The 12,273-nt window shown below is 58.2% G+C and overlaps 2 protein-coding genes across 2 annotated transcripts in view; both read right to left on the bottom strand.

Annotated features, from left to right (window-relative positions):
* Positions 1-6,266, bottom strand: part of HMHA1 (histocompatibility (minor) HA-1) — a 15,986-nt gene extending 9,720 nt beyond the window's left edge. Inside the window, exons 1-3 of the mRNA XM_006898009.1 lie at positions 6,177-6,266; positions 4,976-5,306; positions 2,515-2,658 (exon numbers count right to left, since the gene is read on the bottom strand). Of these exons, the coding sequence (XP_006898071.1) occupies positions 2,515-2,658; positions 4,976-5,306; positions 6,177-6,266 (565 nt within the window). The remainder of the gene's footprint in view (positions 1-2,514; positions 2,659-4,975; positions 5,307-6,176) is intronic.
* A 951-nt stretch (positions 6,267-7,217) lies between these two features.
* Positions 7,218-12,273, bottom strand: part of ABCA7 (ATP-binding cassette, sub-family A (ABC1), member 7) — a 26,507-nt gene continuing 21,451 nt past the window's right edge. The window contains exons 40-46 of the mRNA XM_006898010.1: positions 9,398-9,504; positions 9,120-9,261; positions 8,296-8,430; positions 8,123-8,226; positions 7,838-7,930; positions 7,512-7,752; positions 7,218-7,379 (exon numbers count right to left, since the gene is read on the bottom strand). Coding sequence (XP_006898072.1) covers positions 7,218-7,379; positions 7,512-7,752; positions 7,838-7,930; positions 8,123-8,226; positions 8,296-8,430; positions 9,120-9,261; positions 9,398-9,504 — 984 coding nt within the window. The remainder of the gene's footprint in view (positions 7,380-7,511; positions 7,753-7,837; positions 7,931-8,122; positions 8,227-8,295; positions 8,431-9,119; positions 9,262-9,397; positions 9,505-12,273) is intronic.

The raw sequence follows: 12,273 nt of genomic DNA on the forward strand, positions 1-12,273 counted from the left end.
AGACTGTTCCTCCTTCTCCAGCAGAGCATCTGGTGGATTCGAACTGTGCACCTCTAGGACTGCAGTGCAGCTTCTTTCCACTAGGCCACCGGAGCTCCCTGCTCCTCAGCTCTTTTGAGAGGTTCCTGACAGCAGCTTTCCCAGAGCAATTAATCTTTATACCCAAGTAAAATGAAACAGCTGACAACTTCAGTTATTTCTCCATTGACCATGATGCTGCCTGTCGGTCCAGTGGTGTGGATTCCGGCTTCCTGATGTTGAGATGTAATCCATATTGAAGGATGTATTCTTTGTTTTTGTGTGTACCCAAGTTAACAGTAAATATTACAGCACAGCAGACAGACTCAAGTGGCTCCACGTGGCGTTTTGAAATTCATCCCAGCTGTGGGCTGAGTGACCTGCAGGTCGGATGGACGGACAAAGTCCAAGGGCTTCAGTGTTTCCTCAGCACCAGGATCTGGTTCAGTGATCCAGGGCTGAAACCTCTGGTGTGTGATTATCTCTCCTTTCTCTCTCCTCGTCCTGCAGCTCAATGGAGACGCCCTCACAGGCCCCCTGAACCCGCTTCATGGGATGAGGGACACGGCTGCTGTCTGTTCCGGAGCCTCTGGCTGGGAATGGCAGTGATCTCCTCGCACACGCGCTTGGTGTGGACGTCATTACCCAGGCGCGTGGGACGTCTCTCAGTGACGACCCGGCCCCTTCCTCAGGGTTTTGGTGCAAACGCAGCCCATGTTGGCGGTCCTTGGTGACAGTTGAAGGCTGTATTCTTTGATCTTTTGCAGCAAGTGCTTCAGGTCTTCTTTCTGCAAGCAGGGCTGTGTTGCCTGCTCAGTGCAGGGAGTCTCCTCCAATCCCGACACCACGTTCCTCTTCACAGGGTCCAGCTTGCTCAGTGATTTGCTCAGCACACAGACTGAATGGGTGTGGAGAGAGGTCACAACCCCGGTGTAAGCCGTGCAGCGTTCCCTGGTTCTGTTCAGATAACTGCTTGTTCTGAGGGTAGGTTTTGCATGAATTCTGGATTCCCATTCTTTCAACGTTTCCCATAATTCGTTATAATCCACACAGTCAAAAGCCCTTGTGTGGTCAATAACACACACTCCCCTTTCTCCTATCTCTGATTCTGATATTCTCTGAGTCAGCAGCGATGTCTCTCCTTCCACATCCTCTTCTGATTCTGGTGTGACTTTCTGGCAGTTTCCTGTTGAGGTTGTTATGTGCCATCAAGTCACCTGCCCTGAAGCAATGATGGTAAATGTCATTACCTTCAGCAGAATTTCACTTGTGATAGTCAACATTAACTTATCAACTGTTGTTCGACAATGTCCACGCTCACTCGGTTGTTTTCCACTGGATGGCTGCACACATGGACCTTGGGCTTCAGCCGGCCAGCACTGTCCACAGATGGTCTGGCAGGGACGAGCGAGCGGTCTATCCTAGCTGTGAAGTTTGCGCCTGTCTGGATGAGTCCTGACCACACGCTTTGTGACAGACTAGACACGAAAAGGACACCTGCTGTATGCCCTCTGGACGTGGAATACCCAGGCGTCAGAGACCCTCTCAGCGGTCACGAGGGCTGGAGCGAGGAGGTGGGGGCCTGGCCCACACGGTCCAGCGAGAGCCCAGAAGCCACTCTGGCCATGCACAGACGTTGACCAGGCGAACATTCTGTCACGTCCACGTTCAAGCACGGCCACACCTTGTCGTGTAGACAGCACGGCCTCTCCGAGCCTCCAGGACACAGAGCCGATTCCTGGGCCTGCAAAGGCTGTACATCCCAACGGGCAGACCGTGGGCTCTAACAGTTCATGGTCAAGTGCTTAACCGCTGTGCCGTGGGGTGCCTGCTCCTCCATAAAGGTTGTTGCTGTTAGGTGCCATCACTGCACCAAGACAGTGGCTTTACGAAGAGCAGAGTGAACGCAGTTCCACCCGGGGCCGCCCTCACCACCTCCGCCACGCTCAAGTCCACTGCCGGCCACACTCAGTCACTCCGTCAGTCCAGGGTCTGATCGCCACGGTTCCCAGCAGGCCGCCTTTTTACAGGGACTCACTCCTCCTGACAACAGGCCTAAACCCCCCAAAAACAGAATAGCCAAACCCAGTCAAACCCACTGCCCTCAGGGTGGCTGCACCCCGCTGCGTGTCTGAGGCCTGGTCTTTCCAGGAGGACACTGTCCATTTTTCTGTCCAGAGCAGGCCAGTCAGCAGGGCTGTTTACACATGAAGGTGTTCCTGTTGAGGGCCGTCAGGTCAGAAGGGGCCATCGCTGACCCTCCAGCGGGTTTTCAGAGGCAGGAAAGCCCCAAGGAGGAGACTGACCATCCTTCTCCTGGGAGCAGCTGGTAGATTTGAACTACATGCCTTTGGGATTGCAGCACAGCTTCTTATCACCAGGCCACCAGAGCTTCTTAGATAGATACACCCACCAGTACATATTAGAATATACATATAAGGCCCCCCCCGGCCCCCTCCTCCAGAAAGCCCTCCCGGGCTCCCTCCCCATGCTGACCTTTGACCCTGTTGATGAGGTTCCCGGCAGCCCGCATGGTCTCCACGGTGTTGAGCAGAGGGTGTCTGTACATCACCTGACGCATCACTCGTAGGGCGTCATTTAGGCTCTCGAGGGCCAGCGGGCGGCGGGCCTCCAGGAGGTCTGTGGACACAGGGTGACGGCGTTGGGAAGAAAATGCCCAGTTCCTCAGAGCGTCAGTCTCTGCGGGAAACTGAGGTACAGCTGGGGGTGGACAGCGTGCCCTTCAGGGCTGCTAGTGCCCTGGGCTGCACCCCACAAGCACACCCCGTGTTTACGAGCATACATCCCACCTGCCTGAGCACCCCACCAGCTCACTCGCAGGTGCTCTCATCACCCCCACGCTGCAGAGGAGGAAATGAGGCAGAGGATGGACAGGGCACCTCTGAAGCACTGTCTGTGTCTCTGTCTCCATCGGGGCTCTCAGCGCCCCTCCCCCAGTGCTCTGGGCTGGACAAAGGCAGCAGGTGTGCCTGTCACAGGACAAACCCTCTACAGGACGCCCTACAGGACACAACCAGGCAGGGGGGCGGCGGGGAAAGAGCTCAGCGACAGGCGGCAGACAGACAGAAGGGTGAACAATGCTGATGCCTATGCAGCGGGGCCTGGGGCGGCTGAGGGGCTCTGACCCCCAAAATCCACACCTGCTGCCCCAAGTCCAGGCCAGACCGTGGCATCCCTCCCTGTGGCTCCCGAGACTGGAAATCTTGGTGACAGAGAGGAGACTAGTTGTTTTCTCCCAGGAAGAGGCTGGGCTGGGACCCTGTCAGTCTGCATGCTGTCCCCACCCCCTGTGCATCCCCTAAGATGCTCAGAAGAATACGTGGAACTGAAAACTGGCTGCCGTCTGCTCCCTACATAGTGGTCCTGCCGAGTGTCTGAGCCCTGGGACCAAGGACATCAGAGAGTGTGTGTAGGACCAGCTGGGGAGGCCCCTCAGTCTGGAGTCCCAACACTCCCCAGGCTCCACACCAGGTGGTGCCCAGGTGAAGGGCCAGACACCCACTGGGCACACAGTGCAGCCGGCTACACCCCCCCACCCCCGCCCCAGGCAGTCAGGTCCCAGCAGCTGGAGGAAGTGGGCCCTGCCCTGGACCTCACCTCAGACCCTGGATGCGAGGTGGTGAGGCTGTACATGGCGGGACTGTGGTGGGGAGACCTGACATGTAGCATATCAGAGTTTTTAAGCCCATTTGCCTCCAAACCAGCTCTGGCCAGTCTGGAGACCCCACCCCTAGCCAAGAAGACCTATCTCTGTGCCAGTGTCCGGCTCATCCGGTCAGGGGTTGGGGCGCCCTCCACCGAGGCCAGTACTCAGCGCTGACCCCTGCCTTCTAGCCTATTAGCTGGGCCTGGAGGCTCACAGGGGAACTGAGGGCAGGCCTGCCTGGAAGGGTGTGGGTGCAGCAGCCCTGCTCTGTGCCTGCTCCTGGGAGGTTGCCCCAGGCCCAAGGTGGAGCTAAGTGCAGCACTCACACAGAGCTGAGGACAGCTTGCCCAAGGACCCCGAGGACCCCTCAGCGCACGGCCAGAGGCTGCCCAGGGCCACATGGTGGGCCACAGCCAGGACTTGACCCTTCATGCCTCCTACTTCCTCAACGTGCAGAGCAGGTGCGGGCTGGCCTGTGGCCTCCAAGGAAACTCCAACAGAGGAGGACCCCAGATTAGCCATGTCCCCGAAAGCAGCTCTGGCCTGCCCTGGGGCCACACTCTCAGGCTCCTGCTGGACAAGCCCCTTCCTGCTCACAGCCCATTAGCACCCACAAGGCACCAAGGAGGCTGAGCTCTGCTGAGCAGGGCCTCCTTTTCTGAATCTGTTAAATGGGCACCACGGCGAGGTTCACAGGCTTGGCTCAGCCCTGGCACAGCTTCCGGAAGGACAAGCAAGGCCCAGTCAGAACATGAGGTGCCCGCCTGGGCTGCCAGGGACAAACAGGAAGCAGATGAAAATAACTGGGTCGGAAGCAGGGCTGTCAGCCCACGTGGAGAACAGGAAGCACCAGCCTCAGCCCACTCCCAGCAGCTCCCATGCCAGGCTCGCCTCCTTCCTCCTGCACCTTTCCTGCCCAGACCTCAGCCCGTCCAGCCCAGCCCCAGCCCCTCACCCTGGGTCCCCTCTAGCACCTTCCGCTGACTCCACTGTGCTCACGAATCCCTTCTCAGCGTTTGCACGTTCTCTGACAGCTTAGGCCCCAGTGCCCCATTCCCTGGCACACAGCAGTGTAGACCGACGTCTATGGGTCTGTGTGCATGCCTGTTCTCTGCCTTGAGGCCTTTCCCACTTACTTCCCTTGAACTCCTATGCATCCCTCAAAGCCTTAGCAGCAAGGCCCTCTTCCACCCAGCTCTTCCTGCTCACCCCATGTGAGCCTCAAGTCCCTCAGCCCACCCCACTGTGGCCCCACTGGGTTTGGGGTGCCTGCTGTCTGGGGGTCCTCACCCTCACAAAGCACATGCTCCCTGAGCTTCTCCAGGCCTTCAGCGAAGCGGGCCACGTCAGCCAGCAGCTGGGTGATGTCATCGCTGGTGTCCGCGCCTGGCCCCTCAGTGCCCACCTCGGCCGGGCTGGCGGCTGTCATCGGGCTGCGGTGGCCCCGGCTAAGCGTCCAGGAGCCGGGCCCTGACAGCGGGAAGCCGGCAGCGCTGGCGTGGCGGCTCAGGCTGGTGGGACGCTTGAGCGTGCTGGTGGTCTTGGGGTTGGAGGTGGCGGCCAGCATCTCCAGGCCGGATCCTGGGGAGGCCGTGTCAGCACCATCTTTTCTGGGCAGCTCCTGGAGGGAGAAGAGGGAAAAGGCCCACACTGCCTCACTTTCCCTGAAATGAAAAGGGGTCTGTAGGGGTCAGAGGCCAGAGGTCACAGGGCTGAGATTTTAGACAATGCCCCCCCCCCGCCCCGTTACCCAACATCCTCTTCCCCAGAGCTTTCACAAACAACGGTCTCTGCCCAAACCACAGGGGGCGTGGCCTGACGTGACACCCCACTTCCTGATGGGGGTGGGGAGGCCTCACAGACTCACCTACTTCCCTGTGAAGGCACCTCTGCGGGTGTCTCAGGCTGAAGGCCCTAAAGACCCCAGTCTCACATACACCTCGGCCCTCGAAACACCCACAAGTCACTCAGGCCCCACCTGCCACCAAGCCCCGGGGGGCTGGCCTGGATCACGTATTCCTGTGGACACCCCAAAGTCCACAGATACTCTTCAGATCCAGTAGGCACCCCCAAGTTTCGGGGGTTCTTCACTCATGTTGGCATGAACACAACAAATTCCAATAAACGCTCTGTCCCCAACAGCCCCTCCAGCTGACCCCCCAGTGCGCAAGGTCCCAGGGGCACCTAAGCTCCACTTCCTCGAGACCTCCATCCAGCAATGTTCCAGTCTTAATGCACCCCATCCTGGCATCCACCTCACCCCCTGGCCCCCCAAAGGGATGCAGGCACACAGTGGCCACTCAAGGGCCCTTACCAGGAGCCGAACGCTCACGTCGCCTCCAGTGCACCGCGGACCCTGCAGCCCTGCCCGGAGTGGGCTGTAGCTGGCCGCCCCCCACCCCCGCCGCCCCAGCATGGCGCTGAACCCCTGGTCCCTTCTCCCCGGAGGTCCCGCCCGGAGGTCCCGCCCGCCGCTCCCTGCGCCGCTCACCCCCACGGCCTGCGGGCTGGGGCTTCCCGCACGGTTCTTCTTGGAGATGGAGGGGGTTTTCATGAGCTCTCGCTTCTTCCTGGAGAACATGGTGGGCGGGGGGTCTCAACGCCGCAGTCCCCAAAGTCCGCTGCCTCGGGGCCACATTATCACCGTCACCCCGATCTGTCAGGCCCACGTGACGGCCCGGCCCCCCTCCCCCCACAGGAAAAGGCTCCGCGCGGCAACAAGGCGACCTGCTCTCCACCCGCCCTGCTCCTCAGCCTCAGCCTGCTGCTCCGCAGAGTGGGCGCGAAGGGGGCCCGCCCCGCCCCCGGCCCGCCCGGCTTCCTGCTGGAGGCTCTGCCCTGGCAGCGTGACCACAGGGGCGCAGCTGGTGCAGGGGCACCTGTGCGTCCTGACACGCAGGGCACACAAACAGATGACCAAGTCCCGGCAGTGCAGGTGCCCAGCCCACACCCTAGAGACCCTCTGTAGACTCAGGGAGGTGCCAGGCTCCCCTGACACAGCCCGAGCGCGCCCAAAGTTGTGCCAGGGCAGTATGACAGCCACAGCCCACCGGGCAGTGGACAAGGACACACAGTGGCCACAGGGCACCAACTCGGTAGGGGCCGCACCCAGCTCTTCTTGCCCCGAGGCCCCTCCCTCTGAACCCGCTCCCTCTCCACAAGTGCTCCCTGTCCCCAGGGTCTGCGTGGAGGGGGCAGCTCCAGGTTCCACCACCAGGCCCCGTAGGACTGGGTGCTGAGCCCCGACCTCGTCCCTTTCACGGCTGGGCGCCAGGTCTGCATGGACAGAGGCACTGCGACACCGGCAGAGTCAGGTGAAGTGCCCGCCAGCATGGGAGACACAAGTCCTCAGCAGCGCCATGGTCAGCTCACCCCTGAATCCAGTCCGGCACCTCTGTGCCATAGGCCTACACCCTCACACCCTGTACCCTAGTGCCAGGCCCTGGGTGTGCGCTGAGGACACAGGTACACACAGATACATCGTTCATCTCTTTATTGTCCCTGGAAGCCCACTGCACGCCTGGCCAGGGGCTCAGAGCACTGTCTCCACTGGATCTGCGGCTTCCAGAAAACAGCTTCTGCGCTTGGGATGCTGTTGTCGTGGGGCGAGGTCCATGCTGACACCAGCCTCTTTTAGCAAAGCGTCCTGCTCCACATCCCCTTTTCCCTGATCTCTGGAGAAGTACAAGAACACCTGGAGGACGGGCGGGCGCAGGGGACAGGAGGGTCAGTCAGCCTGAGGGCCCCGGGCCCCGCCTCCAGCGAGGTCTGGCTCACTGACGCGTCCCACGCCTTGCTTCCAGCCCGCGCCCCGAGCCCCAGGCACCTCCTCCAGCGTGGTCTGGCTCACTGAGAAGTCCTCCACCCCATACTTGGCTCCATGCTCCGCCAGCTCGCCGAAGACGCGCCATAAGGCACAGGGACCACCCGGCGGCAGCTGGAAGCGCAGGAGTCCGCCGTGCGCCTCCCGCAGCTCGGCCCCCGGGAACGCGGCTGCCACGAATTCCTCAGCAGGCTCCGGACGCGCCGCAGGCACTCGCAGGACCAGGGTGTGGCCAGCCCCGAACCTGGGGTGGGGAAGCCAGTCCCCTCGGTTCACCTGCACCAGGCCCTCGAGGGCCAGCTCAGCCACCTGCCGGGCACGCCCCTCACCTGCACTTCAGCCACTGTGCGCTGCCCAGGCAGCGGAAGCGCCCGTTGGTCATGATGGCCAGACGCGTGCAGAGTGCCTCACATTCCTCCATGCTGCGGACGAAGCGCGAGGGCGAGGCGCGGTGGGTCTGGAGCCCCGCCAGGGCGCCCCTCTGCTCCCCACTGGGACCTCTGTCCCTACCCCACTGAATCCCGCACCCTGGCGTCCGGCCCTGCGCCCGGGTCAGAACCGCACAGCTGCTCTGGACAGTGGCTGGAGGCCACCCGCACTGCCATGTGACCCACCTGTGTGAGGTGAGCACCACGGAGCGGCCCTCCCGCACCACGGCCAGGAGGCTGTTCCAGAGGAAACGACGCGCATGGGGGTCCATGCCCGTGGTCGGCTCATCCTGGAAAAGGGCACTATGAGCCCAGGCCCACTGAGGCCCAGTTCTGCCCCCCACCCTGTGCCTACACACCAGGAAGACGACGGCGGGATCCCCAACTAGCGCCACCGCTGTCGCCAACTTGCGCTTGTTGCCACCACTGTAGGTGCCCGCAGGCTGATCTGAATAGCGAGTGAGGCCCAGGCGCTCCAAGCCGGCACGTGCAGCCTGTGGGCGGGGCAGAAGATAGGAGGCGTGGTCAGGTCAGACTGATGGGCGTGACCCGTGGGCGTGACCATGTGATGGGTGTGGCAGGTTCATGACCATGTGATGGGCGAGGGTGTGACCATGCACTGTACATGGCCCGGAGGGTGTGACATGCAATGGGCGTGGCCCAGAGTGTGATGGCTGGGCGTGACCCGGGGGTGTGGCCATGTGATGCATGTGGCGTGTGGTGGGCATGGCACAGGGTGTGACCGTGTGGTGGGCGTGGCTCAAGGGTGTGGCACATGATGGGCGTGGCCTGGAGGGTGTGACCATGTGATAGGCGTGGCCCGGAGGGTGTGACTATGTGATGGGCGTGGCCCGGAGGCTGTGGCATGTGATGGGCGTGGCTCAGGTGTGACCATGTGATGGGTGAGACCCAGAGGGTGTGACATGTGATGGGCATGACAGAGGCGGGGCCTCATACTGGAAGGGACAGGATTGTGCTGGGCGTGGTCAGGAGGGGCGGGGCCACGTGGCTGGGTGGAGCAGGAGGGGTAGGACTGTGCGCTGAGCAGGGTCAGGAGGAGTGGGCCCCAAAGATGGGCAGGGTCATGAGGGGCGTGGTTGCATGCTGGGAGGGCAGTAAGGGATGGGGCAGTTGGCTGGGTGGGAGAAGGGAGGGACAGAGGGGTCAGGGCTTGCTTGCTCACCTGGGCAACCTGGGCCTCAGAGACTCCACGCAAGCGCGCAAACAGCTCCAGGTGCTCTCGGCCCGTCAGCAGTTCAAAGACAGCGTCCGACTGCGGGCAGTAGCCCATGCACCGGTGTGCGGCTGCAGTTTCCTGGGTCACGCTGCGGGGTGGGGTCAGGGTGCTAAGGGAATGGCTGAACCCTGGCCGCGGGGTGTGGGGACGTGGGACTCTCTCAGGACACCCTAGTTCCTGTTAGTGGGAGCAAAGAGTTTCCAGGCCCCACACCAATCCCTCACCTGTGTCCTCCCAGCACCACCTCGCCCCCGCTGGGCAGTAAGTCCCCGGTCACCATGCGAAAGGTGGACGTTTTTCCTGCTCCATTCACACCTAGGAGCCCAAAGCACTGCAGAGAGACATGCGGGTGTCAGAGAGGGGGCCGCCCCACTCAGCACCCCCACCTCCTACCAGGGGTAGTCACAGGCCCCGGGGTGTGTGTATACAGATATCTGTGCACCTCGAGTTCTGGCGGCTCAGCCCACAGCGAGTTGCTCTGATAACCCAGATGGGCACCCCTCTCCTGGACTAAAAGCACTGGCCACTCTTGGGAAAGGTGGACAGCCTCCTGGGTGGGTGGAGGCTCAGTTACAAGTCGGCTCTGAATCTATGCAATACTGGCTTTGTTTTTAGGTGTGTTCATAGTGACCCTACGGATAACAGGGAGTCCTGCTGGCCTAGCGGTAACAAGCTGCTCTGCCATCCCAAAGGCACAAGGTTCTAAGTCACCAACTGCTCTGATTAGCAACCCCCTCCTGTATGATTTAAAGCCTCTGAAAACACACTGCAGGTCAGCTGTGGGTCAGTCCCACCGTGAACGACAGGTCTGAGCCTAGCCTATCCTCACACCTCTGGTACGCTCCAACCCACTGCTACAGTCGTGGTGATAATCCCTCTCGTTGAGTTTTCCTCTTTCTCTGACCCTCTAACTTTTCTGGCATGATGTCTTTCTCCAAGGACTGGCCCCTCCAGGCAACATGCCCAAAGGAAGCACCAGCACCTCCTTCAAGACAGACTTGTTCTTTTGCAGTCTGCGGGATGTTCAGTGCTCTGCTACTGCACCACAACTCAAAGGCATCGGTTCTTCTGTCTTCCTTAGTCATCATCTGACTTTCAGATGCACAGGAATTGAAAGGACCATGGCTTGGATCATGCACACCTTAGTCTTTAGATGGACACTGTTGCTCTTCAGCACTTTGGGGACGCCCTTGATAGATTTCCCCAGTGCAACGTATCTTTTAATTTTTGGACTGCTGTTTCCACGGGTATTGATTGTGGATCCAAGTAAAATGAATCACTGACAACTTCAACCCATTCTCCATCTACCCTGATGCTGCCTATTGGCCTAATGGTGAGATTCTGTTTTTCTCTTGGGTCTACATAGAAAGTGGTAGATTTTCTGTAGCTGGTGTCAAGGTTGTGTCATCTGCATAATGCAGGGTGTTGATGAGTCGTCCTCTGATCCTGCTGCCTTCTTCAGAGAGTCCCGCTTCTCAAAGGATTTGCTCAGAACACATATTGAATAGGTATAGAGACAGGAAACAACCCCGACACACATATTTCCTCATTTTAAACCACGCAGTGTCCCCTTGGTTCTGTTCAGACAACCGTTTCCTGGTCTTGGTATAGACTTCACATGAACACAATTACGCCTTCATGGATGGTCATCCTTTCCAGTATTAGCCATAGTTTGTATTGATCCACATTACCAAATGCTTTTGTCATTGTGGTTGTTAGTTGGCATCGAGTCAAGTACGACATATAGTGATCCTAGGAACAAAAGGTCTCCCCTTTTCCATCCTGAGCCATCCTCACACTTCCTGATACACAAGAGCCCAGTGCAGCAGTCACCGTTATCAGTTCACCTGGTTGAGGGTCTTCCTCTCCTTCGCCGACCCTCCACCCTTCCCAGCATCATGTCCCTCTCCAAGGAACAGCCCTGTCCTAGCAACATGCCCCAAGGATGTGAGAAGCTTCATCATTCTTGCCTCCAAAGAGCCCTCCAGGTGGACATTCTACAAGACCTACTGGTTTGTCCTTCTGGCCATCCATGGGATGGTCAGTGCTCTTCTCCAACAACACAGCTCGCAAGCATCAATTCTCTGTCATCCTTTTTCACTGTCCAGCTCAGACACATCACAAGTGATCAGAAAGACTATGGCCTGAATCAGATGCACCTTAGTCCTCAAACTGACATCATTACTCCTCAATAATGTGGAGAGGTTCCTAACTGCAGATTTTCCCAGTGTAATGTGTCTCCTGACTTCCTGACTGCTGGTACCAAGGATGTTAACTGTGGATCCAAGCAAGATGAAGCTGTTGACAGTTTCAGTCTCCTCTCCGTCCATCATGACGGTACCCATCACTCCTGTGGTAAGGATCTTTGTCTTCTTAACAGTAAGATGACTCCTATTCTTTTCAGTGTCCCATAATCAATATACGCAAATAAATATCTTTCTTTTATTTTCTGCTTCAGTCAAGATCCAGCTGACATCAGTGATACCCTCTTGTGCCATGGACTCATCTAAATCCAGCTTGAATTTCTGGCCATTCACTGTTGATGTTCTAGTCATTTTTTATTACTCTTCAGCAGGATTTCATAGGATCACTATGAGACATACTTGACCTGATGGCACCTAACCAAGCAAGGCCTTGCTTGCATGTGATAATGACATGGTTTGATATTTCTACATTCTGTTGGCTCACCTGTTTGGGGAATGGGAACTCTTCCTGAGGGAAGCCGAATATCAAATTTACTAATAGTAGACCAAATGCTATCTCAGGAAATGAGGGAGGCTTAATACAAGCAGAAGGTCACCTTGTGGCACTAAGGTGTTCCCTAAGAGTCAACATTAAAAAAATAAAATAAAATAAAAAGAGTCAACATTGTTCTTAGTTTGTATCAATTTAATCCCTCCCTTCTGAGATTAGCATAAAGAGGAACTGTGGCCGTATCTGTAAAAGACTTCACCATTATCCTTTGTTTTTGTTTTTTACTTCATTATGATTTTACTTTGTTTACCTTCCTTATGATTCTAAGTAAATACTCAGAGAAGCATGGCTTGGGGCCTTCAGTCATGGGAACTGTTGGCCCCCTGTTTTTCACACTCTCTGTTCT

This window comes from Elephantulus edwardii, unplaced genomic scaffold, assembly GCF_000299155.1.
Source record: "Elephantulus edwardii isolate Elephantulus edwardi_28Jun2011 unplaced genomic scaffold, EleEdw1.0 scaffold00217, whole genome shotgun sequence".
NCBI lineage: Eukaryota > Metazoa > Chordata > Mammalia > Macroscelidea > Macroscelididae > Elephantulus > Elephantulus edwardii.